This window comes from Anabrus simplex, chromosome 5 (assembly GCF_040414725.1).
Source record: "Anabrus simplex isolate iqAnaSimp1 chromosome 5, ASM4041472v1, whole genome shotgun sequence".
Taxonomy (NCBI): domain Eukaryota; kingdom Metazoa; phylum Arthropoda; class Insecta; order Orthoptera; family Tettigoniidae; genus Anabrus; species Anabrus simplex.
The window spans coordinates 327008833-327034771 of record NC_090269.1 but is presented as its reverse complement, the minus strand read 5'-3'; the positions used below and the strand labels follow the sequence as shown (position 1 = coordinate 327034771).

At 37.9% G+C, this 25939-nt stretch overlaps 1 protein-coding gene across 1 annotated transcript in view; it reads right to left on the bottom strand.

Annotated features, from left to right (window-relative positions):
* The window catches only part of LOC136874059 (zinc transporter foi), a 360167-nt gene that overhangs the window by 136396 nt on the left and 197832 nt on the right, over positions 1–25939 (bottom strand). Inside the window, exons 5-6 of the mRNA XM_067147570.2 lie at positions 21102–21271; positions 20727–21024 (exon numbers count right to left, since the gene is read on the bottom strand). Coding sequence (XP_067003671.2) covers positions 20727–21024; positions 21102–21271 — 468 coding nt within the window. The remainder of the gene's footprint in view (positions 1–20726; positions 21025–21101; positions 21272–25939) is intronic.

The following is a 25939-nucleotide window of genomic DNA, read 5'->3' as shown; positions in this document are numbered from 1 at the left end:
ACTGTAATATGAACCAAACGTAAACTAATTATCTTGCATAAAATGTATTCTTTGTTGTACTGTATAGTAAATTATTTGGCCTTAACAGTAACAGTTTTGCCAACTTATATTTCCAAGATACGCTAAATACTACTAAAAATCCGCTAAAATTCCGTCAAGAAATCCGATCTCAAATAATGAGCAATAAAAATTACAATAATAGTAATAAATGTAAATGTCTGCACTCACCTGATATGTGAGTTTCACTGGGATTAACCCCCTGCCTGCGAGCCGGCGAGCTAAAACTTGTAGGCGTTTTACTGCCGGGTGCAAACTAGGTCAATTCCCTACCTCAAGGGCAAAACACAGAACAGGCCAGTTCATTAAACTGTCTTCCTTCATAGCATAAATATAAATGCTACTCTCTCACAGTTTCATTATCTGTCGTCATTCGTCAACTAAGAGATAAGTACCCTTTCCCCACGCATTACAATTTTACGATACCATGATCTCATAACATCAGATCCAAATAACATGTTTTCCTCGTGTGGTGGCTAGCTAGAAATACGGAATAGCTCGGAGACAGACTGGAGTACACACTTTTTAAAAACGTAAAATGGATAAAGCACTAAATTCCGCTATAATAAATCTAGAATTCCGCCAAAAAATCCGCTGTCCGCTAAATGATATATTTCTCCGCCGACAGTCTTGTAATTCCACCAAATTTAGTGGAAAATCCGCTAAGTTGGCAACACTGAACAGTAATGTACGTGTTTCCTTCATGTAAATATGATAAGTGTATACGTTTCTTAAATGATAAAACGTTTCATTTCTGGTGTTGTATCTGATTGCTGCATTTCTCTTTTGGTATGTTGTATCACGGACATACACTTTATTTTTTATGCTACTTCTTTGTTTTTCGGAATTACAACAGAGATAAAATACTAAATAGCTTACATTCTACTTCATTCACCATCATATCGGAATCCACAGCTTCTGTAACTTTTATCATAATATGTGGTGTTAGTTGGACAAGAGTGGTCTTGCAGTTAATGTTGAGAGCACTGCCTACTGCATGCATCTTCAAAGAATCCAGTGAAATGGTTATAAGAATGACGACGATATAAAGACTATGAAAAAATGTGTTATGTGAAAATTTATTCCCGTAATGCCATTGCAATTGTGCTGATGAATAGAGGGATAGCCTGATATCTAACGACACTGTCTGAACTGCTACTCTACTGTCAATTTAGCACTTGAAAACGCCGTGCATGCAGAGGCCTTTAGTTACCTTGCAGACAAATGGTAGACATCGTCTGGTTCACAAGATCCATCCACTGCACCAGCGCGCTCGTGACATTACGCGCAACGGATTGAAACTAAAGCTCCCTCATCGAAGTTTCCCAAAGTCCTCCAATTATTTTCTTACAAAGCTATGGGGCAAAACACGAAACAGTTGCTCCCTCAGGAGCTAGACTCTTCTTTAAACCTCTTAACAGCTGTTAAAATTTCAAAATGGCAGCATCCAGAAGAAGTAAGTTTGAAGCTATATTGCTGTATGGAAACTATAAACTATAGAAGGCAATGGATGACACAGGGTAAGGTAAGGGTGTATTCTGCCCGAAGGCAGGTCCGAACCTCTGCAGAGGTGTGCCTGAGCCGGAGTTTACATACGGTAGGGTGGCCAGTTCCTTTCCGTTCTTTCATTCCCTTACCCCCACCAACAACGCGTCGCAACCCATCCAATGCCCCATACTAAGAAAATAATGCCTGTTTAGAGTTGTCAGAAGCAAGTTTTCTACAAAGATAGCTACCTAATTACCAAAGCCGTAATGAACAAGATAGCAGAAGAAACTGAAAATAGGTTAGAGTTTCCCAAAGATTAAAACTTATTAGTGTCTCCACTGCAGGAGTAGCTTATAGTTCTGAGATATGCTTCAGACACTTTTCACGTACTTGCAGGCGACTATATTCATGAGTGCAATACAAGAGCGCTTAGAATTGGACAAAGAGTTTCCATTGCATTGACAAGACTTTACATTACTTTTCCCATAGTACAAGAATGCCCGAAAATCGCTCAAGATGTATATCAATTATCACATTTTCCGATGTTGTAGGAGCCTCAGATTGCATTCATATAAGACTATATTGAATATTGTGATATAACAGTCCGTTCTTTTATTCTTCATGCACACCCATATACTTTCAAATGAAATCTATAATAACGTTTTCGTCGCCATAAGACCTATCTGAGTAGGTGCGACGTAAAGTAACTTGTAAAAAAAAAAATAATAATGTTTGTCTCGTATTCTTTGTAACGCTTCTGTTGCCTCTTGCTGCATATGTTTACATATTACCAGTCTCCGCTAATCATTACCTATAATAGTGTCAACCATGTGTGACTACAATATAATTACAATACACCCCTCTGAGCGCCATACGTAAAGAAACAAAAGACATTCACTGCCAAACGCGTACAGAAATCCCATAAAAATGTGTTAATTTGTCATTAAGAACTGTTTCGTAACAAATGTTGAAAATGTGTTAGTGAAACAGGAGACTTTTAACCAAGTGTTAAATTAAAGTAAAATATAATACAAGGTTGAAGAAACCGGGCATATAACTGCTGGTCCATCTGAAATCTCAACAGAAGTACTGACAACATCAACTCCAACAATCACAAACACAGCTGCAGCGACAACAACAACAACAACAACAACAATACGATCACAACAATGTGGAAACGCACATGTGAAAATTTGAAGGAATAAAATGATCAGCTGTTTGCTTTAAAATTAAAGAAAGCATAATTAGAAGTGGAAGTTGCAGAAACCATGTTGCATGTAGCAAAAAACACAAAACTGGTAAATATTGAGGTAGAAGATATGAAACATAATAACGTGAAAAATTGTCCATAAAGATTCCATAGCCTAACAACACACTATGGTGTAATTAGTTATTTCTTTTTTTTTTTTTTTTTTTTTTTTTTTCCATTCTGTATCTGCCTATTGATGTATTTTCAAACGTTCTTTACCTTGTTTCAGTTTTTCTCTGTACTTCCTTACACTTACCCTGTTTTTTCCTTTCATTAACTGCTTCATATCCATCTTCCATGTAGGTTAATAGCTCTAATTTAATCTAGATTAAGGTAAAAGAAGAAATAATCTAAGCCCATAAGCCTAACAACATTGTTTAACACCTTAACAGTGTATGTCTATACAAGTTCTCCTTCACTCCATTAACTAATTGCTTTAAAAATCAACAAACTGAATGAGGATTTAGTGAAACCATTTTAATTCACATTTCAATGATCTGTATTTTTTTAAGGATGTGCAAAATGTGTTATGGATGGGAAAGATAATAAAATAAAATTGTTTCTTCTTTAACCCATTCATCGTCTTCATCATTGTACAGTTTCAGTTTCCCGGGTACTGTTAATGAGCCTCTTCCACTTCTTCCTGTCCATATACAACTTGTCATGGAGAACATCATCCACTGTCCATCCTCCAACTAGATCAACTTTGATCATGTCCATTCATCGGGTTTTAAGTCTTCCTGCAGGTCTTTTACCCTTCACCTGTCTTTCCAAATTTATTCTGGCTGTTCTTGTAGGCTTCATCCTCATCACTTGTGCGTACCACAGTAGCCTGGATGTGCCCATTCTGTCTAATAGAGATGTCTTTATTCCAGCTTCTTTTCTCACCTCCTCATTTCTTAACTTGTCCATCTTGGTCTTCTGGACGGTGGATCTAAGAAATTTCGCCTCTAATGCTTGCAGTCTTGATGAATCTTTTTGTGAGGGTGCACGTTTCAATACCATAGGTCAATATTGGTATGAAATCAGTTTGGCTGGTTTTGGAATCATGTCATCCAATAACCCATTATCACAAATATTGGGATAACATAGGGACCAATAATCAACCAACATCACATCTCGACACCGACATAAAGCAGTGAAATCCATAGAGGAAAAGCTGGAGGGTAACAACATGTCGTAGAGAAATCCACAAAATATCCAATATGAGGTATAACTGAAAACCGCCATAGCCACATGGCATGAGTGATACACCCAATATGCAAGTCCATCTTAACTTGTTTCCTCAGTAAAATCATATTGTAGATATTTATTATAATTCCAGCACAAATCTATCAAATTATGTGAGTAGAATTTTTTACATGAGGGAAATCTTGTGAACTATGACTAGTTATTTAACGTGTGTGAATATGGGGTTATAAATGTGATATTTGAATAGCAGAGTATAAACAGGTGTGAGAATTACATTTGTTTCCTGTGTTAAGGAATCAAAAGAATTACTGCAGCCAATCTGTGTTTAATACTGGCTTGGACATGGTCAAGGTCAGATGTTACTGATTTGTCAATAGAGGGACATGGCATGAGCCAGAACTGGTTTCGGACAGTCTGAACGAGGAAATTTTTTGTTTTTCTCCGGCTTAATGAAATGAGAGTTTATGTCTATATCTGATGTATGATCTTGTTACTGGTAGTGAACTTTTACTGATTTACATGTCATCAAGTCTTGTGAACACTCCATTTATTAGTTCCCACCTAAAGGCTCCTGGTTGCTGTATAGGTGGAGCAACAGGTACAAGCTCATAAAGACGAACAGCTACATCTGGATCCTTTTCTGGCAAGTCATAACTTATTTCAAGGCTCAAATTGTGAAGCACTGCACAGGAAACAATGATATTTGGGATGTTCTCCAGCTTGTTTCTCATGCCAACTGTGAGACAAGGAAACCACTTCTTCCATACCCCAAACAGTCTCTCCACCACATTTTTTGCTCTTTTGTGGGCTCTGCTGTACTTACATATTGAAAAGTATTTTAATAGTTACGTATAAATAATACGATGAAATCCAAACTTTGCATAGAAAAATAATTAACTTAAAACACTATCTGTATTCAGCTGGAGTGACAGGATTCAATAAAGGAGTAAGAAAATTTCTCTGGCAGACATGATAGCACTAGCAGCAATTCTTCCTGCAGTGCTCGAAGATGGTAGCCTATAAAATGCAGGATTTTTTCCCCCAGTATGTCAATATTATGTACTTACATAAATTGTACTTTTATTAGTTCATATTTATTTCACTTCAGGTTGTATTGTCAGTTCAGTTCGTAACAGAAAGAATATTTTCTAGTGTCGGTACCTCAAACTCACGTGTCCAACTTGACTGTTCAGAAAAAATAACCACACAATGTAATTTTACGCCAAATGACGATAAGTGCGAATGAGTTGAACCAATTGCGTGTATAATATACTAGATGTATCTTATACTGTAAAATTGTAAATCATTTTTAAAATATCTGAATTCCTTGAATAATTCATGCATCTGAAGTTTTCACCTGTATTTTTCGTCAAAAAAGTGTGTTAATGTTTCAAGAAAATATGGTATAAAGAGCTTGTTAATGCGATTAAACATAGAAGATACCCAGCAATGTGTGAACGTATGCAAGAGCGAAAATCATAAATTTACGGAAGTAGAAAAAAAGACGGGAAGGTTCTACATACAGTTAAAAAGGGTAAACTTGTCGATGTTTTGGAAAGGATGTGGATTTATCTGACACAAAAGGAAAATAGTGAATTAAATTTAAGTTAACTGCTGAATGATAATGTATTGTTTAAATTGCCAGAACATACATAGGAAAGAAGAGAAAGAAAATTAAATAAATGTTATAACGTCTTAATTGAAATAATCAACATCCAGTAGAGCTCATTCCCCTCTACTCGCACTGTGTAACCTTCCCCACCGTTATGAAGAAGCAAGGTGATACTTGTTCTGAATTGAGAGGGGAGCTGACTGTGACATTTGTCCAATACTTCTATCCATGCATCAACTGCAGAGCCACACAAATGAGTCTAATGTACCATATGGAAAAAGAACTTTTCATATTTTTGCACATTGTGAGTTTTGAATGTGATATGGTTTAATTTCTGTTTTCTGATTAATGCGACAATATAAAAACTGGCTCGCATGGTTCCAAAAGAGATCAATTCAGAGGTCAATGTCAGTCTTATGTAACCACAAAAATAAAAACAATCTGCCAAGTAGGTCTTTTTAATTTTCTTAATTTTAACTTTTAAAAAGTTTAAAAGTTTTCCTTGATCCTGGATTAATGAGGCATGTTTTTTCTTCTTTTTATTGTATAGTGTAAAGAAAGCATGATTAAAAAGAGATTAGTCATTTGGAGGTGTTATTCAACAGAAGGATATATATTGGATTTATAAAGGCAGACGCAAGCTTTGTTTTAAGTAATATTATTACTAATCAAGTAAGAAAGACGTGTATTTTATAAAATGGGTTGTATGCAATTTTAAATCTTTTCATATTTGACAAGTCTGATATTTTAATTGAAATGCATATTGAAGATTGAGTGCTATGTAATTTTATGGTATCATATTTTAATAAATTATTTGGTATAAAAAATTCATACATTTTATTTAGAGGACTTGCTGGTGCGCAATATGACTTACACTAAGTATTGGATATTATAAAGTAATGATAGATGAAGTCCTAGAAGAGTATGGCGATTTGTAAGCCGCTGAGGAAGAAAACGAACAAGGTTCTTTAAATACGCATGGCATTGAGTGATCTAAATAAAACAAATATTAATAGTTATTTACTTCTCCTGGAGAAAGAGGAGACTCAACAGGACCAAGACCACGATGTACGAGCCTCTCCCGTGCATCACATCGGTGGACTACGAAGACGCGTACATCCTGGCAGACCACAAAAGCACGACCAAGGGGAAAGTCAGTGGAGTGTCGACTGCCACGCGATGACCTGCAGATCACTGCTACGGAGAACAGGGACACCATCAGCCAGACCCAGTGGATCCCCCATGGGAAGGTGCTGGCCATCGATTGAACTATCTAGCTGCAATATGTGGACTTCAACAATGCCAACGAGAAGACAGTGTGATTGAGGTACTACTCTAATTTAAATATTTAAATATTGAGGACTAAGAGAGATGTAGAAATACATATAAGGACACCTAGATATAATTTAAGACCTAGAATAAGGAATGTGCAGGGTAGATATTGATATTGAAGGTTTTAGGGGGGATAATTGTTGTAGGTACGACATAGTAACTGGTTAATGGTTATGAATTTCATGTTTTTGGTCCGTATTGAACTGAGAATAATATATAAGTAATAATAATAATAATAACAATAACAACAGCTTCAATACGGCTGATGATGACCCCTAGATGGGTCGAAACTAGTACCGTGTAATTTATAATTTTGTGAATATATTTTAGTATTGAAAAGGTGGAAACGTTTACGTTGTTATTATTATTACTTATATAGCAACTGGTGTAAAACCTTCAATTATTATGTTTAATATATTTTAATTATCGTATATTTAATGCTAAATTATCTTGTATTAAAGGTTAAACATGACTAGTACATGGTTTCTCCGTAAATACTGCACCAGTAAAATAGCCTGACTTATGAATTAATATTAAAGTTAGCACGAAGTAGGTCTCGGGCAATTCTGGGTGGTTTCTAGCTAGGGCTTGGTGCAGGAGGCAGGGTCCTATCTACAAGAATATTTTTAAATAGATTGAATAATAGTTTTTTATTCAGAAAATGCATTTCGAAGTGCACATCACCTTACTGTTGATAGTCGCTGTCTTCAACATCGCCTTTTGATGACCCGTGCTCCCAGTTCACCAGGCTGAACGGGGCTGGAACACGTTCTGGAAGTTGCTAATATTATGCTGAGATAAGGCCGGAACATCCAGGTTGGTTTGATATGGGTTTGAGTCTCGAACTTTCGACGTTATGGACGATCTCCGACGATGTTGCGGGATAATCACTTGTCACATAACTTATAGGAGTGTCCAGAATTACACAGTGCCCCGACACTTTGGTTTAACAGCACTGTTTCATTTAATATGGTTGAGATAGAATTCGCACTTAATCTTGTAGATAGAATTTTTAAGTTCACTAAAGATGAAGATGCGGGTAGTGTCGAGATTGGAAGAAAATAAAGCATAGTTTATGAATAGATATCATGAAACTGAAAATTGTTCATGCACTTGGCATAGTTCGTGATGACTTTCCACTAAAATAAAGTAGCACTTGACATCGAAGAAATGTATGACTGCTCTAGAGTTTATCAAAGACACTGTTGTCAGTCATGAAACAACACTAAACACTTTGATGAAGAAATAAGGTTGAAATGAAAAGCACAGTTCGTTGTTAGGCGCATTTGGCATTAAATAAAATATGTGACTGTTCGAGAGTTTATCAAAGACACTGCTGTCAGTCACACACAAATAATTTATACACTGTTCAGAAGAAATAATACACAATTTTGTTTGAATTGGATAAAGAACACCGTTTGAGTTCGGAGTGAAACCTTGGTGTCGTAGCATATGATTATGGTAATCACTTGCATTAACACTCTTGTGAAAGTTCGAACACTTTCATAAACACTCTAAATCCCAATGAAATTATGCTGACAGAGATTTAACAAAATGTCACAGTTAATAGTATAACGTAGTAGTGTCACATTGAAATTAATTATGTTTGTTCAGATGCTAAGTTTCACACAGGCAACGTAGTAATAAACTCAGTTCTACAAGAACAAAAGTAAGTTGCATCAAAAAGTTTCTACATGCACACAGAATATAAGTCCAACTTGACTGCTGTCACCTAAGCCCAATACACGACTTGTCATAATCAGAGTTCCAATACGCGCACAGATTATAAGTTCAACTTGATTGATAGACTCAATGTCCATTATAAAGACTTTGCTATACATTAGAGTTCACACGTGCACAATTGATAAGTTCAACACGACTGTCAGAGTTTAAGTCCCACATGAAGACTTTGAATATTGGAAGGTAGACTCTGTCAGCACTTTGACGAACACTGCAGCATGGACAGTCAGGGTGAACACCCAGCTATGACTGTCTGATCTGGGTAAAGTGAGCTCTCCTTATATTCAGTTTGGGGCTCCTACGTCATCAGATAACGCGATCACTTGAGGCTGATTATCTCGCAAATCCCTCGACGTATATCCTTGAGATTCGCAATTTGAGACGTTTATGTTATCCTCTTCAAAATGACGTATCGCTCAAGTCGCTACGATTACTATTAGAGAAGTCTTGAATTTTTTTTCAATGGGTGTTCACGAAGGTGTGACGTTCATATCCAGAACATACCAGGCCATGCAGGCTACACGTGGCGTCAGGCGGTTAGTTTAGCTTGTCCCTGCAGCTACGTCACACACACAGCTTTTAAAGATAAAAATTTCATTGTTCCGTATTGAAAAGTATCACAGTTAAATTGAAATAATAAATATGGTAGTTCAACCTATTCAATACAAGTAAATGAGATATAGAGATTACATTCTTATTTAATTAAAAGTGGAAATGGTACCAGTTTCGACCCCAGTCTGGGTCATCATCAGCCGATTATAACTCAAAAAACAATGCATAAGTAAGAAAGAAGTTAACGGTCAAGTCCACACAATATCAGTTGAAGAGGCGATATAAAAATGACGGGGGTAGGCACTGTAAAATTCAGGCGAAGTGGAATGTAAGTCACTTAAAAGAAGTAATGCGTAATCTTCTGAGCATCAGCACGGCACACGCAATGTGAGACAGTGACTCCTGAAATTCTGTCTTGAAATCTTCAATTTCCTGCGAAAGCTGTTGGAATGAAGGAAGAACCTTCTTCACATCTTCCCTAACAACTTCTATAACTTGATCCTTAATAGTGTTTTTCATTTCTTCAACATTACTAGTTAGTTGAGAATGGATTTCAGTGAATTAGTCATCAATTTTCTTATTGGACTCTGTGAATCTTTCTTCTATCCTAACACTTGCTTGATTGAAACGTTATTCTAAGTTCGCATTCATTTCAGTAAAGCGCTTATCTAACCTGGCATCAGCTTCAGCTAACTGCTTACCTAGGTTGACATTTGATTCTGCTAAGTTGTTTAAACGCTTCTCTAGTTTAGCATTAGATTCTGCCAATCGCTTATCTAAGTTGGCAAGGGTAGCTTTAGCTTCGGGATTTGCTTCAGCTAATCACCTATCTAGGTTGGCATTAGGTTCAACATTCACTTGGACAAAGTTATTTAAACGTTGGTCTACATTAGCAAGGTTAGACTTAGTTTGAAGATTAGCCTCAGCTATGCTATAGAGATTGCTATTTATCTCTGTGAGACGTCGCTCAAAATTAGCACATGTTGCAGTAAGTCTAGTTTCTAAATTGGCGTTAGGCTCACTCATATTAAGCATAAGGGCTTCAATTGCTGCCAGTATATTATCCATATGTATGACGATTTTAATTCTTAAAATGTGACACTTAGAAATTTTGAATCATAAATGGAAATACCAGTGACTTTTAAAGTTCAAAAGCACTCAGTTCAGCATATATCAACACATAGAAAATCAACCATATACCAAGAACACATAAAACACATACACTATTTGCCACGTCCAGGGCATAAGTTTCACTCTGTAAAAAGAAACACACCACTTCCAGGGTGTTTTGATTGTCTATTAACTTGATAGCACTGTTAACCTAGCTATCATGCCCTAACGTGTAGGGTGCCACGTACATTACCTCCTCCCTGTATGAGTAAAATAGCCCGAATTATGAATTAGTATTAAAGTTAGCACGAAGTAGGTTTCACGGCAATTCTGGGTGGTTTCTAGCTAGGGCTTGGTACAGGAGGCAGGGTCCTATCTACAAGAACATTTTAAAATAGATTGAATAATAGTTTTTTATTCAGAAAATGCATTTCGAAGTGCACATCACCTTACTGTTGATAGTCGCTGTCTTCAACATCGCCTTTTGATGACCCGTGCTCCCAGTTCACCAGGCTGAACGGGGCTGGAACATGTTCTGGAAGTTGCCAATATTACGTTGAGCTAAAGCCGGAACATCTAGGTTGGTTTGATATGGGTTTGAGTCTCGAACTTTTGACGTTATGGACGCTCTCCGATGTTCTCCGACGATGTTGCGGGATAATCACTCGTCACATAACTTATAGGAGTGTCCAGAATTACACAGTGCCCCGACACTTTGGTTTAACAGCACTGTTTCATTTAATATGGTTGGGATATGCAGTCGAATTCACTCTTAATCTTGTAGATAGAATTTATAAGTTCACTAAAGATGAAGATGCAGGTAGCATCGAGATTGGAAGAAAATAAAGCACAGTTTATGAATAGGAATAATGAAACAAAATTGTTCACGCACCTGGCACAGTTCGTAGTGATTTTCCACTAAAATAAAGTAGCACTTGACATCGAAAAAATGTATGACTGCTCTAGAGTTTGTCAAAGACACTGCTGTCAGTCATGAAACAACACTAAACACTTTGACGAAGAAATAAGGTTGAAATGAAAAGCACAGTTCGTTGTTAGGCGCACTTGACATTAAATAAAATACGTGACTGTTCGAGAGTTTATCAAAGACACTGCTGTCAGCCACACACAAATAATTTACACACTGTTCAGAAGAAATAATACACAATTTTGTTTGAGGCTTGCTTAAAGTGTTCTGAGCTCGGTAAATTCATGAAGCAGGATGCTGCCCTACTTGCACATAGTCCAAGTGAGGATTTCTCCTCTAACGGGTTATGGACCACCGGTGAATTGTATAGTCCTAGCCGCCTGAGCACAAGGAGGGCCACGACTCAGAATATGTCCGAGATGCCCACTCCCATTCCATAGCAACTGGTATCCCGACTCTCAGGACCACTTACTAGGCCACTCAGCCGTTGCCCATGGTTCACGAACTAGGACGTGACTACAGTAACCCACAAACATGAATTGGATCCTCTGCTGAAAGGTATAAAATGGCAGGGAGGGATTCACTTAGGTGGAAATGTAGTAAGCAGTTTGGCCTATGCTGACGACTTGGTCTTAATGGCAGACTGTGCCGAAAGCCTGCAGTCTAATATCTTGGAACTTGAAAATAGGTGCAATGAGTATGGTATGAAAATTAGCCTCTCGAAGACTAAACTGATGTCAGTAGGTAAGAAATTCAACAGAATTGAATGACAGATTGGTGATACAAAGCTAGAACAGGTCGATAATTTCAAGTATTTAGGTTGTGTGTTCTCCCAGGATGGTAATATAGTAAGTGAGATTGAATCAAGGTGTAGTAAAGCTAATGCAGTGAGCTCGCAGTTGCGATCAGCAGTATTCTGTAAGAAGGAAGTCAGCTCCCAGACGAAACTATCTTTACATCGGTCTGTTTTCAGACCAACTTTGCTTTACGGGAGCGAAAACTGGGTGGACTCAGGATATCTTATTCATAAGTTAGAAGTAACAGACATGAAAGTAGCAAGAATGATTGCTGGTACAAACAGGTGGGAACAATGGCAGGAGGGTACTCGAAATGATGAGATAAAGGCTAATTTAGGAATGAACTCGATGGATGAAGCTGTACGCATAAACCGGCTTCGGTGGTGGGGTCATGTGAGACGAATGGAGGAGGATAGGTTACCTAGGAGAATAATGGACTCTGTTATGGAGGGTAAGAGAAGTAGAGGGAGACCAAGACGACGATGGTTAGACTCGGTTTCTAACGATTTAAAGATAAGAGGTATAGACCTAAATGAGGCCACAACACTAGTTGCAAATCGAGGATTGTGGCGACGTTTAGTAAATTCTCAGAGGCTTGCAGACTGAACGCTGAAAGGCATAACAGTCTATAATGATAATGTATGAATGTATGTATGTATGTATGTATGTATGTATGTATGTATGTATGTATGTATGTATGTATGTATGTATGTATGTTTGAATTGGATAAAGAACACAGTTTGAGTCTGGAGTGAAACCTTGGTGTCGTAGCATATGTTTATGGTAATCACTTGCATTAACACTCTTGTGAAAGTTCGAACACTTTCATAAACACACTAAATCCCAATGAAATTATGCTGACCGAGATTTAACAAAATGTCACAGTTAATGGTATAACGTAGTAGTGTCACATTGAAATTAATTATGTTTGTTCAGATGCTAAGTTTCACACAGGCAACGTGGTAATAAACTCAGTTCTACAAGAACAAAAGTAAGTTGCATCAAGAAGTTTCTACATGCGCACAGAATATAAGTCCGACTTGATTGTTGTCAACCAAGTCCAATACACGAATTGTCATAATCAGAGTTCCAATACGCGCACAGATTATTCAACTTTATTGATAGACTCAATGTCCATTATAAAGACTTTGCTATACATTAGAGTTCACACGTGCACAATTGATAAGTTCAACACGACTGTCAGAGTTTAAGTCCCACATGAAGACTTTGAATATTCAAAAGTAGACTCTGTCAGCACTTCGATGAACACTGCAGCATGGAGAGTCAAGCTGAACACCCAGCTATGACATGATCTGGGTAAAGTGAGCTCTCCTTATATGCAGTTCGGGCTCCTACGCCATCAGATAACGCAATCACTTGAGGCTGATTATCTCGCAAATCCGTCGACGTATATCCTTGAGATTCACAATTTGAGATGTTTATGTTATCCTTTTCAAAATGAGGTATCGCTCAAGTTGCTGCGATTACTATTAGAGCAGTTTTGAATTTTTTTCAATGGAATGTTCACGAAGGCATGACGTTCATGTCCACAACATACCAGGCCATGTAGGCTACACGTGGCATCAGGCGGGTAGTCAAGCTTGTCCCTGCAGCTACGTCACACACACAGCTGTCTCTGGCTCGCCTGTTCGCTCCTCCGAACGTAAACAAACCAAGTTCGCTCTGAACATCTTGCGTGATGATGAAGTACAATTAATAGTAAAAACATAAGGCATGTACAGGTCGTAAACGGTACAATATGTAGTGTAAAATTGTATAACCTCAAATATGTATTGTTTAACCTCAAAATCTAGATAGTCGAAAGTGGTAGAAAATACCATAATGTTCATATGTTAGACTTCTTGTACTATATTTGGCATATATGAAGGATTCTGGAAACTTACTGTTAGGTTTTATTATCCAGATACATGTAGAGACATTACGAATGTTATAGATGTTTCCATATGGATTAGTAAATAGTCAACGAATGTTCGAGCACCCATTCGACTACCTGGTCGATCGATGTTTCGAGTGTGTTCCATTAGAGTGTTGTAAGAACTCTTCCAGAAGTCGATCATTCTAGATGGTTGATCGAGTTGTATAAATATCGAGCTGTCAGTCAGTGAAGTCAGTTCTTAGTTCTTACGACTCAGGCAAGTGATGGACTGGGAGTGACTGTTGGGCTCCAAGGTGGAGTCAGAGTATTGGACTCAAGCAAAAGTGAGTGAGGCGGTGAATTCAAGAGAGACCATGTTATATTGCGCGTGTCCGTGTTGTTGATATCTGTACTTGTCAGATTCGACTTCAGGGTACTCCGCTACTGAGTATTGTATATAGTGTCATTTGCTACTGTGTATAATTGTGTGTTGTGACGTACAGTGTAAATCAAGTAATGTATACAAGGTAGTGAGCGTGTTCTCGTGTGATATTTATTTACGTCAAATAAAATCGCATCGCAGAACGATAATTATTTATTTTATACATGAATGATATTACAAACTGTTCTGAAAAACATATACAGTGTGTTGAAAACTGTATATTACACCTTTTGCAGAACTTAGCCAATGCTCTGAATAAATTTCCCCCAACTTTTATCTCAAGGTTTGCAAAAGGCCTAGTTCAATTCTGAGTTTTTCAGATTATAACTATTGAATTTTATCTCCCGATCTAATTCCCAATTATAATTCTGATTTTAAGACCCAATTCTAATGAAATTTTATTTTATTAATTATCAAATGTTGTTACATTTCTAAAAAGTTAATGTAGAATAGTTAACATAGAATAGTTTGCATACCGGTACCCTTTTTTAAGGTTCAACTTACCACGACACAGGATTTTTAATGAAAAATCTAAAATACCCGGGTATTTACCCTGGTATCATATTCTATCATCTTCATTTCCATATTGACGAATTACACAATTAGAAATAGGAAAGGATTTCCACCTATCAATACTTGTTTATTGGACTTATTATATGCTACAGGACCGGTTTCGACCGTTTACATAAGGTCATCTTCAGCTGAACCATACATACATATCTATGTGATGAAGCTATGATTAAGATTGTATTGTCAAAGGAATGCCATACAATAATAAACATTAGGCCACATCCAAATGGGGCATATTGTAACGTGAACTGGCATATATGTCACTATGTACAACAATGCATTGTATGTCTAAAATAGTATGTTTAAGGTCTTAAAATTAATTGATAAAACACATTTCTACTTAAAACATATATATATATATATATATATATATATATATATATATATATATATATATATATATATATATGTACAAGATGAATACAATATATGGGAGCACTTCATGCACATGAACGTTCGTGTCTTGCTTATTGTTCAACTCATTGGCTGACTCCCGTGTTCAAGTCTTATTTACACAGTTGTACACTCAGCTGCTGTTCCTGGAGTTTAAATGATATGGTTTGCTTGTAAAATTGTATAAGTAAAAGATTTTGTCTTCATGTATGTACATAGAATAAAACCCTTTCCAATTTTAAAAAGGTGCCAGACATATGGATAAAATTAGGCTAAAATATGTTCAGCTCTGCTGTGTGTGTTGCCTTATGTTAAAATCAAATCATGTTGTCCTGTGACGTCCATAAAATTTGAGTGACATTGGGTTCAAAGTAGTGGCTCCTTTCCCATTTGTAGCTGTGCAGTGATGTTATATTTATCTGTGGAAGATACGATTGCGTTATGAGTGATATTTATGCATACCTCAAATACTATTAAAATAGATTCCGTTCACCCCAACACACACAAAAGAGCAGCTTACTACAGCATAATAGATTTTGTTCACCCCAACACACACAAAAGAGCAGCTTACTACAGCATGATACACAGAGCATTCAATATACCGTTAACAAAAGAAGATCTAAACAAAGAATTACAACTAATTCACGACATAGCTAAAACAATGGATACAAGAAAGAAATAATCAACAAAATCATTCACAAAATAAAATCCCAACCCAAAACCAAACTAACAAAAGCAGACGAATCCAAGAAAGATTATGCACTATTCACCTTCAATAATGTATACATATACCCCATAACTAACATTTAAAAAAAACATAACCTAAGAATAGCATTTAGAACTACACACAACAGTACCAACATCATACACAATGTCAGGAAAATCAATAGCAACAACAAATACAACTACTCAGGGGTATAACATATCAAATGCAATAACTGTGAGACAAGCTATGTCGGACGCACCGGTAGAAACTTCCTAACCCGATATAATGAACACATAAACTCTGTAAAACACGAGCATTTTTCCTCAATAGGACAACATGTCGCAGACTATAAACACAGTTTCACAAACATCGAGAACGACATGCGAATCCTGAACATAAACCCCAAAGACCCCCTGCTTAACATAACAGAAGAATTGTACATCACTCTAGATCAGTATACCAATCCAAATTAAATCACAGAAAAAACTAACATCATCTTCAATACAGTTATCCCCGCCCTAAAAAACTCTTACCTTAAGATAATCGATAAACAGAACGCGACAGGAAAACATCAAACAACACACCCAGCTCCACCCCCACCCCCACAACAACAACTCTCCCTACCCCTCCTTCCCTTCCCCTCACAGCAGCTAGTATGAGCCCAAGAAGAACACGAAGCAGTACACAACAAGCTCGCATATCAAACACATCTCAGCCAAACCAACAAGAGAGTAAGTACATATTCAAATTAGCACACACAACCCTTAGACATTCCTCCAGCATAAATATCACTCATAACTCAATCTTATCTTCCACAGATAAATATAACATCACTGCACAGCTACAAATGGGAAAGGAGCCACTACTTTGAACCCAATGTCGCTCAAATTTTATGGACGTCACAGGACAACATGATTTGATTTTAACATAAGGCAACACACACAGCAGAGCTGAACATATTTTAGCCTAATTTTATCCATATGTCTGGCACCTTTTTAAAATTGGAAAGGGTTTTATTCTATGTACATACATGAAGACAAAATCTTCTACTTATACAATTTTACAAACAAACCATATCATTTAAACTCCAGGAACAGCAGCTGAGTGTACAACTGTGTAAATAAGACTTGAACACAGGAGTCAGCCGATGAATTGAACAACAAGCAAGACACGAACGTTCATGTGCATGAAGTGCTCCCATATATTGTATTCATCTTGTGTGTTTTATCAACTAATTTTAAGACCTTAAACATACTATTTTAGACATACAATGCATTGTTGTACATAGTGACATACATGCCAGTTCACGTTATAATATGCCCCATTTGGATGTGACCTAATGTTTATTATTGTATGGCATTCCTTTGACAATACAATCTTAATCATAGCTTCATCACATAGATATGTATGTATGTATGTATGGTTCAGCTGAAGATGACCTTATGTAAAGGGTCGAAACGGTCCTGTAGCATATAATAAGTCCAATAAACAAGTATTGATAGGTGGAAATCCTTTCCTATTTCTAATTGTACATACCCTGGGACGATAACTAGCTCAGAAAGAAAGAGAATAGAAGCTTTTGAAATGTGGTGTTACAGAAGAATGCTGAAGGTTAGATGGATAGATCGAATCACGAATGAAGAGATACTGAATCGAATTGGTGAGAGGAGATCGATTTGGCTAAATTTGACAAGAAGAAGAGATAGAATGATAGGACACATTTTAAGACACCCAGGACTTGTGCAGTTGGTCTTTGAAGGAAGTGTAGGTGGTAAGAACAGTAGGGGTAGACCAAGGTTTGAATATGACAAGCAGATTAGAGCAGATGTAGGATGGCAGTAGTTACGTAGAAATGAAAAGGTTAGCACAGAATAGGATGGCATAGAGGCTGCATCAAACCAGTCTATGGACTGATGACTCAAACAACAACAACATACCCTGGGTATTTACCCCGATTTATAAATACCTGGGTTTGTACATCACTAACTGGGAGACTTCAAAATTTGGGCTCGGCATAAGAACGCAGTCGTATAATTTATCCAAAGCGACAACCTATAGGTTTCATGGGCTTAGAAAAATCCGTGAATTTCCTGATTTTTATCCCCCTACCTCCCAAATCAAGATGGCGACACAATCTGCCAGACGAGATATAAAATTTAAATTTGGCAAAATTATAGCTTTTAGCCTGTAATTCCAAGATGTTCAAATTTTTTACCCCCAAATATCAAAATATGATGCAATTTTACTGACTGTGCAGACATTCCTTTTGAGCTATTTGTTGCTAAACGGTAAGTCATATCACAAAATTGATGGCACAATCTCGGATCAATTTGGAGTGGTCTGCAACTTTGGTCCTATGACCTTTTGTCGTATCTCTCTCCCTTATACGTTAGATTTGGCTTTATTTCTGGATTGTTCATAAATTTGATTATTTTTACACGTATATTTCATTGCTTGGCACACTTATAGGAAGGACAGGGTCATCAAGTTTGGTGCGCACATTGGCACAATCAAAGGCCACACGTGGGCCAAGTTTCATAATTATAGCTTATACATAAGAATGCAAAAAATAATGTAAAACTCCTATTCAAATTTTCGAACTCAATTTAACCCGTAAATATGGGAGATGTTTTAGAACCAAACATGTAGAAGGATACAAGTGGAGTCTAGCGGCGCAAACAGTTTGTTAATATGATGTACCATTTAGGGGTAGTGAATCTCAAAGTGGAGGTCTGCACTTTTAAACTTGCTCATACTTATCTGTCATCTTTCTATACAAAACCAAGTCGGCCTGGAGCGATCTATATAAAAAGGTTTAAAAATGAAAACAGACGTGAATTAATAAGGCACTTCCAGAAATCTCAGAAATTTGAAGCTTACCGGAGAAGCTGATGACCCCAGGATACCTAGAAAAATCAAAAATTCTCAAAATTCCCCGATGGGGGCACGCTGGGGGGCTTCAAATTTTGGGCTCAGCATAAGAACGCAGTGGTATAATTTATCCAAAGCAACAACGTATATGTTTCGTGCGCTTAGAAAAATCCGTGAAATTCCTCATTTTTATCCCCTTTCCTCCCAAATCAAGATGGCGGCACAATCTGCCAGACGACATAGAAAATTAAAATTTGGCGAAATTATAGCTTTTAGCCAGCAACTGACTGAAAAATTCCAAGTTGTTCAAATCTTTTACTTTTTACCCCCAAATATCGAAATATGACTCAATTTTACTGACTGGGCAGACATTCCTTTTGAGCTATTTGTTGGCTAAACGATAAGTCGTATCATAAAGTGGATGGCACAATCTCAATTCAATTTCGAGTGATCTACAACTTTGGTCCTATGACATTTTGTCGTATCTCTCTCCCTTATAGGTTAGATTTGGCTGTATTTCTGGATTATTCATAAATTTGGTGATTTTTACACATATATTTCAATGTTTGACACACTTATAGGAAACACAGAGTCATCAAGTTTGGTGCACACATTGGCACAATCGAAGGCCATACGTGGACCAAATTTCTAGCTTATACATAAGTATGCAAAAAATACTGGAAAGCATTAAAAATGTACCCAAATTTCACCCTATTCAAATTTTCGAACTCAAATTAATCCATAAATATGAGAGATGTCCGCCCCTGTGGTGTAGTGGTTAGCGTGATTAGCTGCCACCCCCGGAGGTCTGGGTTCGATTCCCGGCTCTGCCATGAAATTTGAAAAGTGGTACGAGGGCTGGAACTGGGTCCACTCAGCCTTGGGAGGTCAACTGAGTAGAGGTGGGTTCAATTCCCACCTCAGCCATCCTGGAAGTGGTTTTCCGTGGTTTCCCGCTTCTCCTCCAGGCAAGTGCCGGGATGGTACCTAACTTAAGGCCACGGCCGTTTCCTTCCCTCTTCCTTGCCTGTCCCATCCAATCTTTCCATCCCTCCACAAGGCCCTTGTTCAGCATAGCATGTGAGGCCGCGTGGGTGAGGTACTGGTCATTCTCCCCACTTGTATCCCTGGCCCAAAGTCTGAATCTCCAGGACACTGCCCTTGAGGTGGTAGAGGTGGGATCCCTCGCTGAGTCCGAGGGGAAAACCGACCCTGGAGGGTAAACAGATTACGAACGAACGAATATGGGAGATACTAGAATATGACTCAATTTTACTGACTGGGCAGACATTCCTTTTGAGCTATTTGTTGGCTAAACGATAAGTCGTATCATAAAGTGGATGGCACAATCTCAATTCAATTTCGAGTGATCTACAACTTTGGTCCTATGACATTTTGTTATCCTTTATGCAGAAGGATAAAAGGGACGTCTAATGGCGCAAGCCATTTGTTAATATGATGTACCGTTTAGAAGTAGTGAATCTCGAAGTAGAGGTCTGCACTTTAAGATATTTCATAAAATCTCAATTACCGCGTGTAGAGTAATTTATGTAGAAATCCGTCAATGATTATGAAAACCATGGTGAAGCATGGACACATTTGCTATCTAAAATCAGGAGAAATAATAAAAAAATCCAGAGGCACGGAAAACTGTGGAATATCGGGAGTCTCCTGCCTAAATCAAGTGAGTTGGCAGGTGTGTATTCTTCAAATCTTACACTGATTTTAACTGCGTTAAATAGATACTAGCATGTACTATATTGAATTCAAACACAAAATATTACATGAATAAAGTTAATTGAATTATCTCACCTGTAATCTCGGTGGTGATTTCTCCATAGCAGTATGGATACGAACTGTATTTGTGTTTACAGAGCTTCTCTCCTAAGGATGAGGAACCGACACCATCAGCGGCATCCCTCATCACACGTACCCGTGCAGGAACCTTACGTTTGCGCTGCTGACGCTTACGCCATTCAGCGACCATGGTGAGGCATTTTTCCATGAGAAAGAAGAAAATTATCCCAAGACAGGCAATAAGCCCCTTCCAGATGTTTGTATCATGCTGATGCTGGCTATGCACACTGTGCTCATCTTCCACCAGCATGGCCTGCACAGGGGCACAAAGCTAGTTACAACATAGTAAATTCAGTCACAGGGAAGATGAAGGAGAATGAGGCAACTTACATGAGGTAGCAAATGTAGTAGAGCATCACCACATAATGTCCCAACAGCCAATGCCACCAGAAACTGAAGAAGTTGGTGATAAAAAACTTTCTGCATGAAGGGAATGACCACAACACCCAGCAATCCACAAAGGCTCACAACCAGAATGCTGCCTGTTGCACACAGCCATACTGAAACAAAATTAAACAATTATTGTATTTATCGGAGTGTTCCACATGTGTGCCCAGGTGCGTCAACCTCGGTTATGACTTAACCATGATAAAATGGATAGTTTACCATGTTTAAGTTGAATTTCTGTTGCATCAGGCATGGTTCTGAAATTTGTGACGTTTTACCACGGTTTAAAGTTAACTGGCTGTGAGTGAGCAGTTAAGCAGCTAATCGAGGCTTTAAGGCCTACATACGCTACATAACCTCACAAGTAATGTGTGTATTACAAACATCACAAATGTACTGATCCGACTTAAAAGTTGACCCATCGTGAGTGAGCGACATAAATTTACTCATTCGGAACAAATATTATAAATTCCCTATGGGAATCAACATCTGTATCACATAAACTTGCATTGCGTGCATCCAAAGTGCTGTGATCTTATCGTTAAAATGGATTTGGCACCATATCTTGTATATCTATCAGTATCTTGAAGATAATGAACAGAATAAATTAAACAGTGGTATTCAATTTGAAGATTGCATAGACTTGTTTCAAAACAGGTTTCGGATGGAGGAGGAGACTGTGGAAGCCCTTGGTACAATTAATAGGTGACCGACTCTAGTTCCCTACTCGTAGAAATAATCCTGTTGCGCCAATAAATCGCCTAAGTCAATGAGCATTGCAGTTTCAAATGTACTAAAATTTGGCACTCTAGTTTGCCCACCCTTTTCCGTATCGGCTGATACTGATAACCTAAACTAAGCCTAATCTAGCGAAACAAAATTAATTAACCTTACAAATAAGTGGCTGTAACAGAAGTTATGATTAAAATGACTACAATGGTTCTGGGAAGAAAAAATGCTTATGGGCATACATCTTTGTTTATACAAATAAAAATTAATTTAAATAATACTTGCCTAAGAAATTAAAAGACAGCTGACTGTTCCAGACAAAATGCAAACAACTCGAATTAGAGACATATGACTGACAAAATAGTCACTGCTTAATGGATAAATGAAGGACAAGTGACTGTCGAACTCCCTTCCTCCCTGCCTTCTGAATACTACTCTGAATGACTTCCAAGGGGAATAATAGCAAGAAAAAAAGAAGCACCAAGAAACCACTGTTTCGAAACCAAGGATTAGCAATGGTGCAACATGTTAACGACAATACCGCAGTAAGAGTTTAACCGTGGTTTTATAACGCCTGATATTTACCGAGAATGGTGCACCAGAGCAATGGCATTACAAAGAATTTCTGGGTGGATATACTGTTTATGTTAAGAGAGTGAAGGACATGTTCTGTGTAATATCTAACAAACATAAATTAATTTTTGTGAATATTTAATGTCCCCTTTATGGCTGAGTATTAAATTTCTGTACAAGGTTTATTAAATAAAGTAATAGACTTTTCACTGTATACCTTCACGCAACTCCTACATACACAAATACACAGTACAGACTTGATACACATCACCTTTACACGTAGGTCCTCACATTCGCTTATTCGTTTTCTACATGACTGAATATTTAATGATCCATAAAGATGACTCTGCTAGGCAGGACAAGAGGGTCTAGTACATCCCAATGGCAGGGCTACAGCAATCTACTCATGTCTTTGCCAAGTGTGGCCTAGCATATTCGAGCAGCAATAGGACATCTGTTCATAGCAAGTTACATGGTTTCCTAAGATGTCTTTAGGTGCTGATGTGCCCTTTTGATGCAGTGGATTACACTCCTAAACATTCAACCATTTTTCATGTAACAAGCATTTAGGTTTTATATGGAAAACCTGGAAACAGGAATCTTATCTTTGATGCTCAACATCTACTAGTTATAGAATTACAGAAAAATTACGAATGATATGAATCAAAAGCTGCAGACAATTATCAGTTCGATTACTGTATGCCTTGCTTTCTCAGTCAAGTTTGTTAGAAGACTCAAGAAAGAAATTAATTCTAAACAATAATATTTATTTATATAAGTAGCACAAGTTGACACATTCAGACAATGCTATAATAAATAAAAGAATCACAATTAAAACAATACAACATTCTCCTTTACAAGTCTGAAGAAACTGAAAGATGGGTTGTATATGTCTACAAGTCATTCCATGTTAAGAAAACAATATTGCTCTTATGACAATGAGGTTGCCATATCGAATGGTACTTCTCACAGCATTACAGGAAAATGGTGGCGCATATATTGGTGAAACACAGTATTTAATTTCAAGGAAGAAACTGCGCTGCAAGTTATTTTTAAGAACTCAAGGAGGGTGGATTTAGGAGGAGGCTCATTTGAGTTTCACAGCAGTATGGAAAAAAAGTGGCAAAAATAAAATACGCTTAAGAAACAACAGTTAAATAATAAAACCAAGCACTGATAAAAATCATAGCTAATTTCTGTATCAGTACAAGTCATACCATGATGTATCACTGAAAAACCACAGCATCAAAATCTTCACTACAACAGGAAAAGAAAAACCCCCACAGAGGCCTTCTCCTCAACAGGGATAATCTGTTCGCGATGCACGGCATAACATATTACGCATTGCATGTACCAGAGCAACTCAGAAGGAAAATGAACGATGGCAACAAAAGGACGGCTGTTTCCACCATTGTGCTTCCTCCCTACGAATGCATTTATAAAATAGAGAATGATAAGTAGTTTAGTAACTCACCAGCAAAAACATGCCTCATCCTTTTTCTTTCTTTCATAATACAGTATAAAGTACATTATAATATTCCTTAACAACAAAGAATTATGGGTGTCTAAGAGAGGGTGTGTTCACTCCTTGTAGGTCCCTAAGAGCAATACTGTTTTCTTAACATGGAATGACCTATAGGAAACAAATAGAGAGCAGCAACTTACCCATTGTGTAAGAATAGATGGACAGAGTACAAGAAAGACATATGTCCAAATGTTTTGGCTGCAGCCTTTGTCAGTGGAGGATAGAAAAATAATGGTACTGGTCATTGATGATTATTGTTTTAAGAGGAAGTACAACCAGGCAAGCATTCTCTATGAACACTACATACATACATACATACATACATACATACATACATACATACATACATACATACATACATAATCATTATAGACTGTTATGCCTTTCAGCGTTCAGTCTGCAAGCCTCTGAGAATTTATTAAACGTTGCCACAATCCTCGATTTTCAACTAGTGTTGTGGCCTCATTTAGTTCTATACCTCTTATCTTCAAATCGCTAGAAACCGAGTCTAACCATCGTCGTCTTGGTCTCCCTCTACTTCTTTTACCCTCCATATCAGAGTTGATTATTCTCCTAGGTAACCTATCCTCCTCACATGACCCCAACACGAAAGCCGGTTTATGCGTACAGTTTCATCCATCGAGTTCACTTCTAGCCTTTATCTCCTCATTCCGAGTACCATCCTGCCATTGTTCCCACCTGTTTGTACCAGCAATCATTCTTGCTACTTTCATGTCTGTTACTTCTAACTTATGAATAAGATATCCTGAGTCCACCCAGCTTTCGCTCCCGTAAAGCAAAGTTTTTATGAACACTAATCAGGGGAAAAATGGAAGGGGTCTGATACTTCAAAAAATCAAAGTATCAGCCAAAGAAAGAACTTGGGCAATGGAGGGCAGGAAAATGAAAAATTCCCTAGGCCCCGGAAACCTTATACCGTCAGGGTTGGAAAGGAACAAAGTTAACCAAGGAAGGTTAGATTTGAAGGACAAAAGTGAGGAGCCTAACACAAAAAAGTGGAAGCAATGCCAAACTCAGTTACGAAAACCGTAGTTGCCAACCCATGCTCCAAATCCAGAGTCCTTTGTCCCCCCTATAGTCATCTTTCACAACAGGCAGGGGATGTCGTTGACAAGCGGATGCTGTGTGAGGTAAAAGAAGTGGGAAGACAGACAGAGAGAAGAAAGTAAGGTTTGAAGCGACCGTGGCCATAATTAAGGTACAGCCCCAGCATTTGGCTGGTGTGAAAATGTGAAACCATGAAAAACCATCATCAGGGCTACCAGCAGTGGGGTTCAAACCCACTATCTCCCAAATGCAAGCTGATAGCTATGTGACCCAAACAGCACAGCCTAGTTGGTAAGAGAATGGAAAAAAGGAGTGGTTATCTAATGTTAAGGCCGGCTGCTTCCGCACACCTGAGCACCACTTGATGTTCAACTTCAGAATCTCTGAGGGGGAGAGGGACAACTTCAACTGTAAAACAATTATCAAATGTGCTTTGACGATGTTGGGTGTAAATGGGGAGAGGATGATCCATGTTTGGAGGGGATTTGCAGGTACTGCGGTGGCCACATATTCGTTTGGCTAGAGTACTAGTAGTTGAGCTAATGTAGAAAGCTGGGCAGAGTCTAGACCGGAGGTGCTCAGTTGGGCGCCCGTTGAGGCTAGTCCAGTGTGGCCGTAAATGCGGGCAGCTTATGTAACAAACATACGTCACAGTCAAGCGAGAGAGCGAACACATTTTGCAGGAAAGTGAGGTAGCATAGACGTTTGATTGTGATTACACAGATCTCCTCCACTACACAGCGAAGTGCTGATTGGGGTACATTATTTCAAATAAAACTCTATAATTGCAAAAAACACCCTGACCTGTTCAAGATATTCCGGTTCAATTTATACTGCACTCGAAACAGTCAGTTTTATTATATTTATTCACGCAAAGAAAAGCGAC